This window comes from Podarcis gaigeae, assembly GCF_964106915.1.
Source record: "Podarcis gaigeae genome assembly, chromosome: 7".
In the NCBI taxonomy this organism is placed as follows: Eukaryota; Metazoa; Chordata; class Lepidosauria; order Squamata; family Lacertidae; genus Podarcis; species Podarcis gaigeae.
The window spans coordinates 35,061,743-35,082,659 of NC_139683.1; the positions used below are offsets into that span (position 1 = coordinate 35,061,743).

Consider the following 20,917-nt stretch of genomic DNA (forward strand, 5'->3'; position numbering starts at 1 on the left):
TGAAACCCCTGGGGCTCAGCTAAGCTCTGAAGTTGTCCATTGCTTTTCCCAATAATACAGAAGTTAATTGTTATAGATGAGTGATTTTTAGCTGCCCCTTAATCAACAACACTAGTCCACTGTCCACTCACCAGCCATAATTTGCACAGGGTTGAGCCTGTTTGTAAACTGGGAGCTATTTTGAGCAATTCATTGCTGCACATGGTTACCTCATTTTACAAGTTGCTCTGGCAACTACCTTCTAAAAATTGGCAGTTTGGATATTTTAGGCAGTTATTCCTCCTTTCAAATCGGTATCTTATGTAAAGCACCTAATATATGCTTGGTTCTATAGTGTTGGGGAGAGGACACCCCCTCATGCATCCTTGCCTGCAAATTTAAAATTGACTTAAATTTAAAATAAGATTTGCACCAGAGGTCTTGACTGGCTCCAACATAGGAACAAAAATAATATAAGGAAGAAGACAACCAAGGCTGAGAAGCAGCAAAACAAAGAATATGAAATCAAATGAGGCCATATGAGTCTAAATGAGAAAGGGCATAACAAGAGGCAGCAGTAGACATCATAGATTGTGAGAGAAGGGATGCAAAAGGCAGCAGAGAACTGAACAGTCGAAAGCACGAAAAACTCAAAAATGCTTTGAAACTCAAGGAGAAATAGTGTCATTAACATAAACAAGATAATGTTCTGAAACAGGTAGAGGAAGAGACTCACGTTTATAAGTATATTTAATATGTTTCACAGCAGGGGGAAAGAACAGTTGGTACATGTACAACTCTTGCAATCTTTATTGTTCATGTTATATATTGGACAGCAAAAGTCAACATCAGTTTACACAGTACATTCTGAAATGAGTACAGCAACAAATTCAGAAGTATAGAGTGATGTAATGGAGACAACTTGTTTTATATTTCCAGTTATGCAAGGTTCATTTGTTACCAGTCACTTGATGTGCTTCTGAAATAGTGAACACATCAACACAGATGATTAACAAACAAGCCAAGCTATGTGATGAATGATAAATGATGTTGCCAAATAACTAACATATCAAATACTGAGTTTAGAATATCGAAAATGCATCCTATTCTTGACCTCTTACAAACGGTAAGACTGCAACTGTAACAACTGATTGGTTCCACGCATATCACGACATTTGTTCTCAAAGTAGTATTCTGGCTTTTTTCCTGCTCTGGATTCCTTCCATTCTTCAAATGAATAACAAGTTTCCAGCCTAATCCTGTGCACATTTTACTTGGATGCCAGTCTCACCAAATTCACATGTAAATTCTCAGGTAAGTGTGCACGAGGTTGCAGCCATGATTGTGTCTGAATTCATCAACTGAAACACTTGCTTCTATGCTCTTCTTCCATGCGTGCACAGTCCAGCTCAACTGAAACATCTGTATGTACACTGAACTACATATTCTTCTATTGCAAAATAAATCTCAGCTATCAGTTCACAGTTAATCAGTGCTTGTTTGCATTCTTACATATAGGTCATAGAAGCAGGGCTGGTTCAACCCCACTCCCTAAGGAGTAGGATGCTACAGGAATGGCCTCTTTATCAGGTTTCTCACTATCTCTGGGCAACTTGGGTTTTGTTTTTTGTTTGTTATGTTTTTCCTTTTCGCTATCTGAAATTTATGATATTCTAATGGCTAGAGATTTTCTTTAAGGAACATGAAGCCCTTAATTAAGTCCTAGGGTAAAACAAAACCACTGATGACATGGACTGCTCACATACATCAGATAAATTGAAATTGATAGATTATGCACAATAGGAGGATCGGGCTGTGTACTTATGAGCACTTATCTGGGAGTAAATACCATTCAACTTCTAAGTAAACACACTTCAGATTGGGCTGTATGGATGTTTCTGTGAGCACAGCTGTGTATGTGTAAATTCTGTTACTTCCCATTTGCCATGCATACATCAAGTGTGAATACAGGGTTGAAAACTATGGATTGCTAGTTGCAATTTATTTTGCAGTAAAGATGGCTTGTGCTCAAAGGTAGCCTGCTGATCCATCAATGGACCATGCATGCCCAGAACATGGATATAGAGCAGGCTTTTCATCTGGTGAAGAGAAATAAGACAATCTTTGAACTATTTACAGTTGCCAGTGTCTACTGGGAGTCTCTAACTGGACACTAAATAAAGTCAATTGTTGCTTGGAACTGAACCCCAGCAGACCTGAAAGCAGTTTTATGTATTACTTGAATTGGTGCCTAGTCCTTCTAAGGAGCTGAATCATACAATGATCCTCCATGGATGAGAAGATCATTTAAGTGTTACATCTCACTTTACACATACATATATTCACCAAATGGAACAATGGTTCCTCTTTCCAGTAACTAAAAGGATGGGGGAAATGTACATTGGCTCTGAAAAGATTTTAGGGTTGGGGGAGAGTACACTAAGGCTCATATGGTTTAAGTCCTGTACTACAGAAAGAATCTGACAGGTCTACCAAGGGCTCGTCCACACTTGTTTGTTTGTTTGTTTGTTTGTTTGTTTGTTTGTTTTCCCAGGGGAAGCAGCAGGGCAAATGGAAGTGTGGACCAGCCGTAGGTTCTAACACTCCTAGGATTAAAGAAGAAACTATGTCCAACTCACCTCTGTCTAAAGCACAAATCAAGTGCAATTATGCAGAAGACATGGGACATTTTCACACATGACACTAGAACAGCTTTCTATATCTCTGATATCTCTAGCACGCATATTCATTTTAAAAAATGGTTCTTTCCCACTTTATATTCCTTGCATACATGTACAGAAACACACCTGATTTGCTCAGATAAGCTCTTACTGTGTTATCCTATGAGTGTTCTCTCAGAAGCTGGTCTCAACTGACTTCAGTGGGATTTGTTTCCACCTAAGTGTGCACAGGAGTGCAGCAGTCCTAGTGCCATATATGAAAATGTTGTAACAGTACTTTACAATCCGTAACTTCTTTGGTGACCGTCAGACTCCAATGGCTTCTAGTTTATGAATCGGTGCGGTAGCTGCGACGACTGTCTCCAATAAGCTGGGTTTTCTCAGTTGCATTTGTCGGCTGAAGCAGAATTGGAGTTTCCCCATCTAAAACAAAGGAGAAATCAAGCATTAGCAGTCTCTCTGATCTGTTGTCCAAGGTATGGAAAATTGACCTTCAGCCAGGAATGGCTACTTGCCCACCTATGACAGCTATCATATATAGGCACAAGTCAACCAAGGTTAGTCGTTTTAAAGTCCCATTAGGAGAGAAGTAAGCAGTTGCTTAAATTCTTACATTAAGTGAGAGGACAACAATGAAGTCCATTTCAGAAAGGCTGGAGTTTAGTTGAATGAAGCCACTGAGCCTGGAAACTTATTTAGGAGCTGAAAGATCCACTCCTTCCCGGCCCTCAGTTAACCCCTAATCTCTGCTGATGTTTCCATGTACTCCCCCTTCTCCCAGATAGTCCCACAGACAGCTAGCCAGCATGTAACTTACAGCAATTATTTAGTAGCATGAAGAGCCCTATGTCTGGAAGCACCCCAAGAACAATTGTCCAGATTCAGTTTCCATTTATTTACCCACAAGCAATCTGCATCACTGCTTTCAAGCAACAATTCAGAACCTCCACAGCTTTCCCCAACCAAGACAGTAAGGAGATGGTACTATATTCCATCTGAATATCAGTGACAGGCATGACCCAGATGATTCCTCCCTGAATTTTAATGTAAATGATAATTAGCACAGAGGACAAAATGAAACCTTGAGGGACACCATAGTGCCAGACAGGTGTCCACCAGCACTACTCTCCATGAAGGACCAACCATACTATAAAATCTTGTACCAAGTAAGATGAGCTAGGAGGATACCATGGTTGATAGTATCAAAAGTTACTTAGAGGTTCACGAGAACCATCAGGAATCCAGTCATCATCTCTAGGGGCCCCTGCAGACATCCTTTTAATTGTACATCCATGATGCTTTATGCTCATGATGTTATTGGGGTGGTCACACACGATCTCATTTTCAAGGCTATTTGCACCTGCAAAAGTTTTGGCGCAATCACACTGCTTCATTTTCAATCAGTGCATGTCCCACAACTTCCTGCTGAAATCCTGTCATTTTTAATATTACAAATGTTCTGGTTTTTTTTTTTTTTTTAAAAAAATTATTAAAGATTTTATAAATACAATAGAAAAGATAACAGAAAAAACAGAAAACAGAACAAGAAAAAAGAAAATAGAATTAACGTCTTTTAGAAACCATATTTTCTTCGCTTTTTGGACTTCCTCACATCTCTCGCTCCTGCGTTCCAAATTTATACAGTTTTAACCAGCAATTTATCACCTTGTTTCAATTCTTATTCTATAAATTTCCAATATTGTGTCCCTAACTTTGAATACTTTTATCTAAGTCTTAAATCCCTGATTTAAGCATGATATTTATTCAAAATTTATCTTTCTCTTAAAATTCACTCATTCTCATATTCTTTTCAACTAGCTTAATGGTGCCATGATATTTTCAATCTCGCATCCTTCTTAGCACTCATACAATTTGCAATGTTTTTGTAAATAGTCCTTAAATTTCTTCCAATCCTCTTCCACTGCTTCCTCTCTCAGGTCTCGAATTCTGCCAGTCATTTCTGCTAACTCCATGTAGTCCATCAGTTGCATCTGCCATTCTTCCAGCGTGGGCAAATCTTGGGTTTTCCAGTATTTGGCGACAAAGTATCCTTGCTGCTGTTGTTGCATACATAAAAAATGTTCGGTCCTTCTTTAACACCCTCTGGCCAACGATGCCCAAAAGAAAGGCCTCTGGTTTCTTAGGGAAGGTATACTTAAATACCTTTTTCAGCTCATTATATATCATTTCCCAGAAAGCCTTAACCCTAGGGCATGTCCACCAGAGGTGAAAGAACGTTCCTTCAGTTTCCTTACATTTCCAACACTTATTATCAGACTGGTGATATATTTTTGCAAGCTTGACTGGGGTCATGTACCACCTATATATCATTTTCATAATGTTCTCTTTCAAGGCACTACATGCCGTAAATTTCATTCCGGTGTTCCATAACCTTTCCCAGTCTTCAAACATAATGTTATGCCCCAAATCCTGCGCCCACTTTATCATGGTGGATTTGACTGTCTCATCCTGAGTATTCCATTTAAGCAGCAGGTTATACATTCTCGAAAGTAGTTTACTTTTTGGTTCTAACAGTTCTGTCTCTAGTTTCGATTTTTCCACCTGGAATCCAACCTTCTTGTCTACTTTAAAGACCTCTTGAATTTGTGCATAATGCAACCAATCTCGCACCTTGTTTTTTAGTTTTTCCAAGCTCTGCAACCTCCAATTATCTCCATCCTTTTCTAGTATTTCCCAATACTTCGGCCATTTGGCCTCCATATTGGGTCTTTTCAGAGCCTTAGCTTCCATAGGTGACAACCACCTTGGGGTCTTGTTTTCTAATAAGTCTTTATATTTTATCCAGACATTAAACACTGCTTTCCTAACAATATGGTTCTTGAAAGTCTTATGAATTTTAACCTTGTCATACCACAGATATGCATGCCATCCAAAAGCGTTATTAAATCCTTCCAAATCTAAAACATCAGTGTTTTCAAGAAGCAGCCAATCTTTCAACCAGCAGAAAGCTGCTGATTCATAATACAACCTTAAGTCCGGCAGGGCAAACCCCCCTCTTTCTTTTGCATCAGTTAATATTTTAAACTTAATTCTGGGCTTTTTGCCCTGCCAGACAAATTTAGAGATATCTCTTTGCCACCTCCCGAAACACTCCATTTTATCCACAATCTGTAAAGTTTGAAACAAAAACAGCATCTTTGGCAATACATTCATCTTTATAACAGCAATTCGGCCCAACAAAGAAAGTTTCAATCTTGACCAACTTTCTAAATCCCTCTTAATTTCTGACCAACACTTTTCATAATTATCCTTAAATAAATTCAGATTCCTGGCTGTTATATTTACCCCTAGGTATTTTACTTTTTTAACCACTTTTAACTCTGTCTCTTTCTGAAACCTTTCTGATTCTGAAGATGTCAAGTTTTTTCCCAATACCTTAGTTTTTTGTTTGTTTAATTTAAATCCCGCCACCCAACCAAACTCATGAATCAGTTGTAATGCCCTTTTCGTACTAGATTCTGGCTCTTGTAAGGTCAAAACTAGGTCATCTGCAAAAGCTTTGAGTTTATACTGTTTCGCTCCAACCTGTTCTGGTTTGTTTTTGTCCTGCTTTTCTTGAGCTATGGCCCCTCTGGACAGCAATAATGCCATAGCATTGGGGCAGCATTGTAGAACAAACTGAAGCAGAATAAACTCATTGCTAATGCACTAATGTGTCAAAAACATACTGTATTACAGAATACATTTGCAATAAAACACCAGTTTGGAAGGGCCCTACTTCGTAACATAGATTGAATATCCACTAGGTAAATCAAGATTATTCCACTGTCAAAACCAGGACAGAAGCTAGACTGAAATGGTTCAAGATTATCATTTTTATGCAGGAAATCTTGGAGTTGTGCCACCACAACGCACATTCAAGCGCATTTTCTCCAAACTGGAAAATTGAATACTGACTGGTAATTGTACAATACAGTAAGACCTCGAGGAGGCTTCTTCAGCTGAAGATGAAGGACTGCAGTTTTCAAACTAGAGTGTACAGTTCCCATTCTCAAGGAAGCATTAATCAGCTTCTCTGCCCATTTGGCCAGTCCCCTTCTGGCTGTCTTGCCAGGATGGGCAAGGTTTGACCACACATATGTCATAGCTGTCTTCTCAATCTCATGGCAGAGAACATTCCTACCCTAAAGGAATTCATCCTTGAGATTTCAGAAAGATTTGAACTTGAATTCTGAGGACATTCAAATTTGAATTTCTCACAAATTAAAATTGCCACCTGGTCTACATTTGTTTTATCTCAGCTTCTTTGTTAGGCAATTGAAATTATGCATAAATGAATAAAACATAGATGCAAATTGGCAATGGCCAGTCCTCACACCCAGGAATAAATCCCATGGTAAAGAGATAGGTCTCTTAGCATCCTGCAAAGGGTTCACCATTTTCAATCAACTACATTGTTTCTGCCATCATCAGCCTGTATTGGTTAAAATTCATTTTCTTTCAACTCCCGTTTCAGTTGAAATGACACCTCCTTCCTTACAGCAGAATCATTTGCTATTACATGTTCAGATGTAGACAAGAGTGGACAAATCTGATTTCCTGGAATAAGAAACACTGTAATTTCCATCATGTTTATGTAAATAGCCTGAGATCTGAATATGTTTGTGTTTGATCTTCCCCCTCCTCTCCAAATTTATTATCTCAGAATCAATGCTGTGAAAGTTCTGATGGTCATTTAATTCATCCTTCTGTTAATGTTTCCACTTCCTTTTTTCTTGAAAACGTCTCTGTGCATTTAACTGCTACTTGAAATGCAGAAAGGGCAGCCCCAAAATAGTTGTGAAGCTGCAGCAAATACATTTCAATATTATCAGAAGAAATGAAAGGCTCAGAGTCTCCTTGGGAATCTTTGTCACACAGCCCCATTCTTTCTTTTTTACTATGCCGGGTTCTTTCAGCCTGTTCTTCCTGTAATATGAAATATCCCAGGCAGGTGCTAGATTTTAAGTTGTTGTGCATGTTTTCAGTTCAAAAGAGACAGCTTTAGGATAGCTATGTAGAAGAGCTCTCACTCCCCTCAGCAACATGACTGCTGAGTCACAATGGAATAATGGTGAAAACAGAAACAAGACGCTGACTTAGTGAAAATGTAGTCCTAACATGTTTGTTGAAATAATGGGGAACCCAGGAGGCATGTACGGCAGGGGACAGGCAGCAGTGTTGTGTAACATTTTCTGCAAGCTCTCCTGCAAATGGCCTCCTCTGCCCTAGCCAGGTTCATGTCTGTTTTTAGAGCCTGACCGGTGGGGGGGGGGGCGGGCGAGAACAGTTTTTAAAACTGCACAAGAGACACCTGCGGGGGAAGCATGCGGTCAATATCCAACATTTGCAGTTCCACTGGCACAACAGTTTCTTCCTCTCCTGTTCACTTCAGCACCTCCAGCGTAACGCCAAAATCAGCTCCAGGGGGTTGGGGGACCCTCCAGCACAGTTTTGAGGGCACATAGGGGGAAGAGAGGAAACAGAAGTCCCGTTCCATCAGCAGAACTATGTGTGTACAACATTCAATACAATAATATAGGTCCTACCTGTGGAGTTTCCCTCACACTTGACCTTTCCTCAGCATGCATATTAGTATTATAAGGGAAATAATGGTTTGAGAACTCAACCCCCCCCCACCACATTTACCCCTTATAATATCCAATTTGCCTCTTAGCTAGCAAAAGCAATTCTTACAAAAAACACTCCATGGTCTTTAGAAACTAACAGGTTCTATGGCATTCATTTTATAGCACTCTTGTTGGTAAGACAAAAACACTGAAAATGAGCACAGTGTTAAATGTCATCTCAAACTGGGGTGGGTGAGTGTTTCCCCTCTAATTCAGGAGCCTCCCCACAGCAATACATTACAGCAAAGCTCCTTGCTTCCAAACATTGAGAAAATCAGAATCTGTATTCAGCTTTTTGCCTGTCAGAAACATGTGTTTTGTAAGTGCATAAATTCCACAGGTACAGCTTTTCTCTGGTTTCTCTTCAGATCGTATAAATCTTTCGCCTTTCACAGGTACAGCTTTTCAAGCATGAGTAGGGGAGCTGCACCTGCTGAACTTTTGCTTCTTATCAACCAAGGCACAGTAACTCTCTTAAGAAAAAAGGTTATACCAGGTTGCAGCGAAAAAGTCACAAAGGCAGTGCTGCAACCTGTGCCTGAAGAAATTAACATCCTAAAGATGTTTAGTTTGAAAAGAGGGACAAACACCCACAGAGATTAACAGTGACATTAACAAGCAGCCACACACCACTGGGCACTTAAAGTAACCTGTACAGCAGGTTGAGAGGAATTCAATTAACACTTCCTTCAAGTTAGTATCCTTTCTCAAATTAACACCACCAAAGCTAAACAGCTGGAGTGAAACCCCAGGGAGTGAAACCGCAGGGTATGTATTTGAGAAAATAACAGTGTTTTTGTTGTTAAATAGTATATCTACATCCCCATAATAATAAGCACCTCTTTCCATGTCTGTCTTAATTTGCTCTTCCAGATCCTCTGGAGACAAGCAGAATTCTTGATCTTCTTCTGGTGCCTTAGGCTTGCACTTTCCACAGCAGCAGTTGAAACAGCAGCACAAGCAACAGCAAAAGTAACAGCCAGTCAACAGGCCACAGATTGCAAACAGGCCCTTAGAGGAAGCGGAAAAGAGGAAGGGAAATGTGTTCAGATATAGGAATGGGAACCCAATGCCCACAACTGTGTTTCACATGGTTGTTCACCTGTCTTGTGCAAATGCCCGGTGTTTGGTCTAGAGTAGCCTTGTAAATAAGTTCACAGACGGTACTAATGACTAGGCCCTAGGCTGATGAAGCCCTTGACCATACCCTCCACCCATGTTTATGTGAGTAATTTGTGACATATTTGAATATAGAGTTAGTAGGTCATTAAAAAAAAAGATTTTGGCCAATTGAATTGATTTTGGCCAATTCACTAAGACAAGCGCATGTCCCAAACGAGGATAAAACAAGACAAGATACACTGGACTAGGCATGTAAACTGATGACTTGCTTGGATACTTATGTTATTTGAAAGCTTCTTTTTATGCTTCTTTTTGGCTAAACACCTGTCTTTACTGTGGAAAACAAAATGCTAGACTAGATGAAATTTTAGCCCCTTGTGGCAGGATCTCATGGAGCTATGGAGAAAACAACCACAATGGTTTATTATTGCATTATTATTTATCTACAAGTTTTTTTATTTATAAAAGAACACATTTTGAACAAAGATACAAGGTGGAATTCAAGATAGTGTAAGGAGATTGTTCTATCAGTGCAAGCATTTCTGGTTGCTTGATGGAACAATCTCTCTTCTCCTCCCATGTGCTGTTCTGCAGATTTTCCCAATACTCCAGAATGGATTGGGGCAGGGGGAGGGGGAGCCATGTTGTGCTAGCAGACCTGGGTATGTGAATCTGGCCCATTAAGGTATTATTCAACTTAGGTTTACTCAGAGAAGACCCACTGAAATTAATGAACATGACTAAGTTCTGTCCATTAATTTCAATGGGTCTACTTTCCTTAGCTGAATACTACCCATATTAAACAACAAATACCCAGAATGGAAACAGGGAGAAGTGAATCCTTTTGTGCTAATAGAAAGAAGTGTCAGCTGTGACAGTTCTGGAACTGATTATATTTAGAACTGATGCCTTTTAAAGACTTTATATTTTTAATAACTGAATAGTAGGCAGAAATTCAGCAACTCTCCCTATGACCACTTCTCAATGGTGGGGAAAGTTGCATATGCAAATAGCTAACAATCATGTGGCTATAAAAGATTGGGAGACCCATAAGGTGGAATCCCCTCATGAGAGTAATCTGGTAAAACCAAAGTGTGAGGATAGCTCATGGAAGTAAAAATAAATGTATGACATAATATTCATTTGGAAACTCATTCTTCTGCAAAATGGCAAGTCTCATGTGTCTTATGTTCTATTTAAATTAACAATTTATTCTGGCCCAAAGACTTTGTAACTAGAAATAGCTGCAAGAATAACACATTAGGTGTGAGATCTGGCACATTTTTTAATGCCTTAGGCCTAATGTGTTTGGTCATGCCCTAATTCAAATGCTAATGTTTGTGATATGTACACCCACAAATGCCAAATTCTTACAATTACATAACAAACCAAATGAGTAAGGCCTTTGATGTCATTCAAGACGCAAGATTCATTTCCCTCAGTTCAGTTTGTACCGTTCCGTTCCCCTTGCTCCACACATCTTCAACTTCCTATTTCCAGGTCCTTCACAAGGCACCCAAGGTGTGCCATAATCGTACATGGTGTTATGTATTACTATTGCTTCCACATAATCTATGCCATATATAGCCCAGAATAGGGCTAAGTTTGTACTGCAATAACTTATTAGCTGGTTGTCACACCAAGAGGACTTTTCACTTTGAGCTATGAGTCATTTTCATTTAGTCATTACTGAAAAGAAAGTCAAAATTAACCTGGAGCTCCAGCTTCAGATATAATTAATGTCTTGAGGCGATAAAAGTGGCATGTAGCATATTTAATTAGTAAATGAAAGGGACAAGGAAACATCCTTTAATAAGCACTTTCCTGAAAGCGTCCTTCATTATACTTTTTATAATACTTGTTGAAACAGTTGAGATGCACCAGCCATTTCAACAAAGCCCGATACTGAAACCTGTTTTAGATTGACTTACCTACTAGAACTCTGCAAAGCTTGTCAGGTTCTGTGAAAGCTGCAAAAGGAAGAATAGACCAAACAAAACCAAATGTTCTGTGTCTCTGAGTCAATACTCTGAGCTAAGATGAACCACCTTTGCATTCAAGTACTAACCTTTGCCCACCAACTCGAAAGCATGAAGTATGTATTGACGTTTTCTTCACCAAATTGTTCAGCGATGTAAAGCCCTAACGATCCATATTGATCATATATGTTTCTTTTGGAGCCGTCAGTTAGTATAGCATGAGCATTATTGATTTCTTTAAACTTCTCTGCAGCCTCTGGGTTATCAGGGTTCTTGTCAGGATGATATTTCAGGGCCAACTTTCTTAAATAGGCAAGAAAAGATAAAGAAAACTTTGATGAACAGCAAGAATAGATGAAGATAAAAAGATTACATTAGAAACTTGGAAGCAAATTTCTTTCCTGAGCTACATATTCTAGATTAAGGGCTCGTCCACACTTCTGCTTCTCCGGTGCTAGAAAGCATGGGTCTGAGCACTTTGCCACTTGACCCACACTTTTCAGGCACGGATCCAAGCAGCTCGACTATGTCAAAACTGTTATTCACATACAAACAGATAATGGTAGATTGTTCGTCTAAATGAAGTCTAAAAATCCTTCTAGGATAAGTGGCACATGTTAGGAAAGAGATTTCAGTAATATGAGTGAAGAACTGACCAGAAGACATAGTGAATATCTGCAAAATGCATGTATTTGTAATGTTGGAATACATGCATGCATTTGACTGTTCCAAAGGCATTTGGACATTTCTGACAACTCGTGCCAGAATTCAATGGGATAGAAAGATCCTGCATGTGGCACCAGGATATAGAGATCATTGGAGCCCACTATGAACAAACAAAAAAGGCTTCTTATATAAGATTTGTTGTACTGTTGACATTTTAAAAAAAGATTTTGGAAGGCTAATCTACCTTTTGACTTCTTGTAAACAAGTAATTAGAAGGTGCCCTCTGGTGGCAGTAGAAGTGATTGACTTCTCAGATCCTTGTTCTTGTGTGACACCCACACCCCAACTCACCCAAAATCCAGAATGTAGTTTGCTTTTAAGCATGAAGTACACAAAGACCTGCCAGGAAACCAGACAGATCAGCCACATACACCCTTTCAGGAACTTTATCTTCTCAGAACATACCTGCCAAGTAAGCCCTTGGATGGAAGAAAATATGAGTGGGACTTATATGTTCAGGCACCCGCAGCCCTGCAGAGGGTCCAGAACTGACCTAAGACACTGGCCTGATCTCTCCCCCCTCCCCAATAGCAGAAATCAAGTTCCTAGTGGTTGTGGAACACAAGCTATCTCAGGCTCCACTTCTTATGTCAGCAAGCAGGGGGAGAGAGGAATGGTTTCATGATTAAAGCGGCCCATGGATACTCTGGTCCCACAAAAAATTACAACTAGCCTTAAATATGTAAAAATGATTCAGCCATTCAGTGAGGATGTGTTGACCAGAAGGCAGCTGAGCAATTGTGTTGGTGATTGATCGTACCTCTCTAAGAACCAACTCAGTATCCTAGATTTGGAGAAGTGGTTAAATCTAAGGACTCCACTCCACTGAGCTACATATGATTCCATAAAACATATGGCCTTTATTCCAGATAGTGCCCCTTGTTTTAATTCATTAACCCTGGTGAAGAGTCCGAGGACCATAAAGATGATATGGGACAGAGTGAACTTCCAGATTTGCAAGACACCTTTTTTCCAGGGTGTGTACACTATACTTTTCCTCCCTGGAGTTATTCTGTGATTATGGTTATGAATATGGATAACCATTAATATCAGTGGTGTTTAGTCTACAGTCCTAAACACCAGTTAGTTGAATGTACATTTGTCAGAATTCAGCAAAGTCATTTTGCACAAGTGGAGCAACTTCTGTTCATGCAACGGAATTTTTTCTTCCTCTTTCCCCCGGCTTTCTGAAGGGTTGAAAGAACTCCTATAACATATTTGGGGGAGGGAGGCGCATGGGCATAGCCGGGGGGGGCAGGTGCCCCCCTAAATCAATACAAATATGAGGTTCTCCCCCCAACAAAAGACTGCCCCCCTAACAAAAATCCTGGCTACGCCCATGGGGAGGAGAAGGAAGGGGAAGTTCCACTGAAGGAGTGGAAACCGTTCTGTGGGTACAATAGCTTCATTGGCTCCAACCCATTAGGATTTACCGTACTTCCAAGTACACCTATTTAGAATTAAAATGTGAGAGCTGAATTCAGATATTACTTTAGGTCACTTTTTCTGCACACAACAATATTAAAAATGCAATAAAAAGCAAAATGAAAATGTGTTCTTTCTGACAGAAAAGGTACTAAACAGTTAATAGCACAGATATAGAATCAAACATAAATCATAAAATGAGGTTATATTTTAAAAAAGATAAATGGCTTTAAAAGGCTTTGATGAATAATTTTTTCCTCTCTGCAGTAATGGGTGTAGTGGCAAATTCTGCTGCTCAGGGACTCTTCATGAAAGCCTCCTTAGCCATGCCCTTTCTTAGACTATACAACAAATTTATTTTTTGACCAATACATATCTTCAGTCCCAAGCCAGTTTGTTTTCTTACTCCCTGCTTCCACTTTGCTTAACATCCAGACTGATGAAATCGTTTTGGAAACTCAAAAGTTTCCTCACTGTTTTGCAACATTTTGATCATAAAAGGATTTCAAAATTTTTCACAATGAAAGTGGCAGCATGCGGTACTTTAACCTCTTTCTTCTTTATTTATCTTTGAGAAAAGCTTATTTATTTGGCATGTAGAAGACTGGCAAATAGTCCCAAAAAAGATGACATCATTATCTCTGCTGTGAAATAAGTGATGCAGAAAAGACCATAAATATGGTGCCAAGTGAACCTCTCTGAAGAGACTGTCCCATAATCAGGGCACCAACACCTAGAAAGCCCTTCCCTAGCTGTCACCCTCTTCACATGATTGGAGAAGTATATATAGGAGAAGATGATCTTGCAGATATATCAATGTGCCCCAGCAATCTACAGTAACCTATTAAACAAAGTTTGTCGCTGAAAAATAATGCTAACTCTTCCTTTGGAAGAGCACCACGGTTTTGACATTTAAATAACATAGGTGGCTTTGTTCTGGCAAGAACCAAGCTAACTAATAACAATAGGAAATTTGAAGTCAGGTATTATAGAATTATTATAGTGCATTGCCAACTGGTTAGTTCAGCAGCAGGTTTTTAGATTCATGAATCAAATTAGCATAAGTTAAAGGATCAATTAAATGAAATCCAAGTGTCTGACTCATCATTTTGTCTTGCAAGTATTTACAACTATTCCATTAAGTGTGAATCCCTTTGATATTTCCACTTTATTCAGAGGCAGTCTTTGTTTTTACCTGTAATTGCTAATAAAGATGGATAAAACACCACTGTCAGTTTTACCATAGATTGCTATGTAAATCATCACTATTCATGTACAACACAAAATAAAATTCAATTCACTTTGCATTCTTCCATGACAACTCTCTCCTTTAGGGATTAGAGAAGCTTTGTGCCCCTCCAATGTGAAAACAACATCAAGACTAAAAAGTAGGAGTCCACAAATATGGTTACCTGTATGGTTACCTATATATGTAACTGTAGAGACCAGCAAGGAAAGCCTTCAGGATATTTTACTTTTGGAGAACAAAGTTTTTACAAATCTGCTCAAGGAACAAGAGAGTGCAGCAATTCACAGAAGAAGCAGAAAGAAAACACACCTCCTGCTGTTTTATTTAAAAAGGTCAGCCATAGTGACAGGCTATGTCTTATGTAAGTATCAAAGGTTGGAAGGGTTGCAATGCTGTACACCAGGAGTAGCCAACATGCAGATTAATTCTGTGTCCAGGGCAGAGTTCTACCAGCTCCATCTGGTACGCTGGCTGAGACCCTACTTGCCTGCAGACTGTCTCACCAGAGTGGTACATGCTCTGGTTATCTCCTGCTTGGACTACTGCAATGCGCTCTACGTGGGGCTACCTTTGAAGATGACCTGGAAACTGCAACTAATCCAGAATACGGCAGCTAGATTAGTGACTGGGAGTGGCCACTGAGACCATATAACACCAGTCCTGAAAGACCTACATCGGCTCCCAGTACATTTCTGAGCACAATTCAAAGTGTTGGTGCTGACCTTTAAAGCCCTAAACGGCCTCGGCCCAATATACCTGAAGGAGAGTGTCTCCACCCCCATCGTCTGGCCCAGACACCGAGGTCCAGTTCTGATGGCCTTCTGGCGGTTGCCTCACTGCGAGAAGTGAAGCTACAGGGAACCTGTGGAACACCCTCCCTTCAGGTATCAAAGAAATAAACAACTATCTGACTTTTAGAAGACATCTGAAGGGAAGTTTTTATGTTTGAAGTTGTTGCTTTTTTATTATTGTTATTGGTGTTCAATTAGGAGCTAACCAGAGTGGCTAGGGAAACCCAGCCAGATAGGCGGGGTATAAATAAATTATTATTATTATTAACAACAACAACAACAACACAATGCCCTCCAGATGTTTTTGACTACAACTCCCATCTGCCTTGACCAACAATAACTGAAGGGCACATTAGCTACACTGCCCAATTGCTTTTGCTTCACTTCTCCCTTGTCGTGAGTGGAAGCAACAAATCCTGAAGCTGCAATTAAGCTTGGCTTATATATGTGTTAGGAAACTATTATTATTAAGCACTTGTGTTGATGCTGTGCCTTTATTTCATTTATATGTTTTATTGCAGTGGTGCCATTAAGCAACCTAGAAAATGTTATCAATAATCACCCTTCTCTTAACAGTGGTAAGTTAATTGTTCACATTGTATGCAAGATTTGTGGGTGTGTGAAAGAGCTGTAGAGGTCACAGTGAATATCTGTTGTGGGTGGGGGCTGGAAAATGCTCAGCTGTTTTTACAGTGTAGAAGTTGCATCAGAGATAGAAAAAAAAAAAACTAATTTAAGCATGTGCGGGCTTCAAAGCTGAACATCCCAAGATTCCACAAAACTATAGACAGAATAGTTTGAAAACTTGGTGTCCATGAAAGGGTTCAAAAGGAAGCTATTTATGGAAATTAATTGTGATATTAAAGATGGTTGATAATAATGTATGTGAATATGTGTGTGTTGAGAGGGGAAGGTGGTGAAATGACTATCAGATTATGCGAAAAGTTTTATAAATACCTGTAACATTTCTTGATTTCTTCATGGGATGCCCCCTTCTCAAGACCCAGAAGTTCGTAGAGTGCTTGTCCCGATGTAGATAAAGCACGCTGCCTTTGTTCAGCCATCTTATTAAAGCATTTCCAAGAAATCTAATGTGCAAGAAAGAATGCCCACAGGGATAGTGTTTCTCAAGAAAAATATGAAAATTAAAAATGCACCAATACCCTGCATATGCTTTTTCACACTCCACAGTGAATGAATATAGCCAACCAATTTGCCATGTGGGGAGCTGCCCATTTTCTAAATGTGTACTCTGCTTTAATACAGAGAATTTTGCCTGGTACTGAACTATTATGTGGTTGCTGCTCCTCCACACCCAGTTTGTGACTATTTCTGTTGCTGTGCAATGAAGATGCTAGTCCTGCCTATCCCTCCATGCATTACTTCAGTGTTTTAGCACTACTTCCTGGTTCCTTGTTTAGGGAAGTGGATTGTTATTCTGTTCTCACGTCTAGTGTTTTTATTAACTGTTGAATACAAGCCAGCAAAGTCCCCTAATGATTTTGAGATGTAAAGTCAACATTTTTATTTTGTTTTATTGCTTTAGTTACCTACATTGTGATTGTGATCTATGTAATTATCACATTACACTTTAAAGTAAAGATTGACAATTTATACACATGCTCGGCCCAAGCCACCTTATCGCACAAGGCACACAGGAAAGTACTTCAAAGAAACGTCTGTTGTTTCTCACTAAGAGACACACCAACAAGCACACTAAAATTTCAACTAATATTTTAAAATACCTCATAAAAGCTTCAGATATTTGAATGTTTCAAAATGCACAAACAAAACTTGAACGTGAACTCTGAAGATCAGAAAACCATGGTGGAAAAAAAGGGAAGAGAAGCCATTTCTTAAAAGGCCACTCTAGCCATGAAACTCTGTAGCTTGGGTGGGGGGAATACCTTCCCCACTCAATAACACATTCCACAGATTACTATTAATTACAGGCAACAAATTTATCAGTTAGTAGCATGACCAAACCTTTACCACACTGGTCACGTGAGGGAACTTGTGACAGAAAACGTACTCACCATGTTTGCATTAATACTGATTAGCAAGCAACCATGTGGTATAAAGCTTTATCATGTGCACGGGCATCCACAGAATTGTTTTCTGGGAGGGCAAAGCAATGCACTCTAAGGAGGGAGCAGCTTTGTTTCTCACCAGAATTTTGAAGAACGATACCTGTGTATTTAATTTCATGTTGCACAAATGCTAGAAGCTGGGAGGGGTGCCAGATCAACCTACCTCCTTCTGCTGAGGAGCACACTGCTTGCTGCCTCCTGTGCTTGTTGCTTGCCACTGCCTCCTCCTTCCCTGCCTCTTCCTCCTTCGCTGACCCTGCCACCCACTGTGGCTTCCCCAGGCTGCCTCCAGTCACCTCAAGGCAGTGGGGGTGCCATTTTCTATGTTGCCTCAAGTGGCAAAATGGTTCTAGGCTGGCCCTGGTTGGGGGATATGGGCACGAGAGAGCAGGTCCTTCTCTCACCTGAACCTCCAAACTGTTAAAATGTACCTCAGGGTCAACCCATACTGAACCAGCTATGCACAGCGGTGGGAACAGGGCCTCACTCTGCTACTGCTAAATTAGCATTCTGTAAGGGAGGCAGATGTATGTGATTTTCCCTGTCTGAAAGGGAAGCCTCATTAGAAGACTTTCTGCTACCTGACAGGGCCAGTGTCAAGACTCAACCTGCCAGCACTGCCTCCATACCACCCACCTCCACTGGTAGAGAAGTGGTGCCCACATTGGCACCGATTTTTGGTGAGATCTTGTTGGAAACCGGCACAGATGCCCGCACAACTTCTCTACCAGCAGTGGAGGAGATGGGGGCACCTACAGGGGCACTTCCTTGGGGGCTTCTGTCACCTGAGGTAGCTGCTTCAACCCATTTCATGGGTGGGTTTGTCTTGTTGTTGAAAGCTAAAACCCAGCAGGAAGCCCACTAACAAGAGACCCCTAGAGCTGCCTCTCTTCTTCAACATTGTGGCCTGTTTCTTTGCTTGTCGCTCACTCTGACCCAGAGGGGATGAGCAAGCAAGAAGCATCTATGGTGAGAAGCAGGAGAGGACATTGTGGCCGAAGGCTGCCAAAAGCTGGAGGCGGTACTGACCGTCAATTCAGATGCAGTTGTGCCAGCCTCCTCACAGAGTAAGAGCGGACCATACCCTTTTCCTGCATCTCAACGCCTACCAGTGTAGCATAAAGGCTCTTATGCAGTATAGTTGTACCACACTGGGTGTTGAGGGCAAAAGCTAGCACAGCAGTGGTGGATACTGCAACCTGCTTATGGCGCCAGTGCAAGGCCATTCATTGTAGCATCACACTGGTTTGGAATCCTAGGATGAAATCCTAAGAAAAACTGCTACAGAGCCTGGGATTGACTCATTAGTTTCATTTGATTCTGTTTGGACTAGCACAATAAATTACCGGTAGCATATTCTACTTTCTTTTCCACATGGAAATCAACCTGTGCTAAGCACTGTACTCCATTTCAAATAAAACTGGTGCTTAGCCTTTTTCTTCTTCTTAACTGCTCATCTAGAAATAGTATCCTGCACCAATTCATACATTATTTACTTGGCCCTGTTTTGCTAGAGATTCAGATTGTAATGATGACATTTCCTTATTGCATACAGATAATAAAGCATGGTCATATGCGATCTGCTTTCTCCACAAACCAACAAATTTTACATAAGGATCACAGTAAACTAATAATTTTAAGAACAACAATTTCATTTCTACTAGGAAATAAAATGTTATTTTATAATTCATCACATCTTTCTGCATTATTGAAATAAACATATTAATGGATAACACTTGTGGCTTATTGATATATTACTTACCCAAAGGAAATAACTTTCACAAGAGATCATGCCTATTAAATTAAAATAATGTCAGTAGCATTTTCCTGTAGGGCCTGAGGGGGTCATTTCAGGTCTCTTAATAATTAAGTTGCTGGGTGCATTGCATGTTATTAAGTAAGAATTATATGTCTGCAACTTGTTTAACATGATAGTTTCAAGGGGACTAGTGTTGCACCCAACAAAACAGATGAGAACAGCATCTGCAATAAGACGAGACCAATAAAAAGTGACACAGAACAGCTTTTGTGAACTTCACAATGCCGTCTGCATGAAACTCCCCATATTTGTATTTAAAATGCAATTCTATAGTTTATGCTCTTACATAATGCTAATTTTACTATCTTTAAAGTAGAATTCAAATTTCTGAAGCTAGTAGGAAATGACATGCTACGATAAGCATGAGAGACAGGTAATAACAGCTGCAATCCTAAACACAACTACCAGGGATACAATAGGATTTGCTTCTGAGTATAAACAGGCAGAGGATTGTGTTGCATGGCACTAAAGCTACAATCCTATACACACTTTTTGTCAAGCACCAGGTACACAATAATTAAAAGTTGCTGGGCTCCACTTTCCTTGGTAAGTCACCCATTTTGCAGATTTGCTGTATGTTCTCCTGAAGGCTGCACCATCTACAGTACAATTCTGCATCAGACCTAAATTGTATTTTAGCTATTTAGGCTTATTCCCAGATAAGTGTGCAATGAATTGCTTGCTTTAGAGAAAGCATCATTAAACTCAGTGATATTTATATTTGAGTAAGCATGCATAGGTTCAAGCTGTAATGCTGCACACTAATGTGGTTAAAGGTTTATTGAATACAGTGGAACTTATAAAAAATTCCTTCCAGTAGCACCTTAAAGACCAACTAAGTCAGTTCTTGGTATGAGCTTTCGTGTGCATGCACTTCTTCTTCAGATGTAAGTGGAACTTATGTATGATCAAATTTATATAGGGTTGAGCTTCACAGCACCAACCTTGCACAATTTTATTTTGGTTTAAGCAACCTATGTGCAGGATTGGTTAACCCATTAACCTACTTACAGAAAGATTGTTTAGCTATCTACACTAATGCAAATTATTCAGAGGAGTAAAAGCAATAATTTGAGGTCACAATCCAGCCAAAATAAACATTGAAATCTCAAGTTCAAATTTCAGCAGGAACTAAACATATAGTTAAAGGTTCTTGGCTTTAGGTTGACTAGATCCAGTGTTATATACTCACGTAGTCTGATCCTTTGCACATTTTCTCAGAAGCAAGTCACACTAAGTTCAATGACGTTTATCTCCAAGTAAATGTACATTGGAACTCAGCTTTAAAACAGTTGCAAGAGAAATGCCCAGCACTGTAAATGGTCACATCCATTATTCTACATTTTAATACAGAAAAGGATCAAATCTAAATAATGTTAGGCCCTACTCGCACAGATTAAAAACATAAGCATCCTATTCTGATCAT

The 20,917-nt window shown here is 39.8% G+C and overlaps 1 protein-coding gene across 7 annotated transcripts; it reads right to left on the reverse strand.

Moving 5' to 3' along the window:
- Positions 1-774: 774 nt before the first annotated feature.
- Positions 775-18,870, reverse strand: DNAJC5B (DnaJ heat shock protein family (Hsp40) member C5 beta). Of its 7 annotated transcripts, none has more exons than XM_083748799.1 (5): positions 18,702-18,870; positions 16,540-16,670; positions 11,481-11,694; positions 9,130-9,301; positions 775-3,083 (listed from the first exon to the last, which is right to left on the reverse strand). In XM_083748799.1, exons 2-5 carry the CDS (start codon positions 16,644-16,646, stop codon positions 2,989-2,991), a joined length of 588 nt encoding a protein of 195 aa, XP_083604925.1. In that variant the 5' UTR covers positions 16,647-16,670; positions 18,702-18,870; the 3' UTR covers positions 775-2,988. The 7 variants fall into 7 exon arrangements, with proteins under 7 accessions (XP_083604925.1, XP_083604922.1, XP_083604920.1 ...); XM_083748796.1 differs by lacking the exon at positions 18,702-18,870 and adding an exon at positions 17,773-18,542; XM_083748794.1 differs by lacking the exon at positions 18,702-18,870 and adding an exon at positions 18,309-18,500.
- Between the last annotated feature and the right edge of the window lie 2,047 nt (positions 18,871-20,917).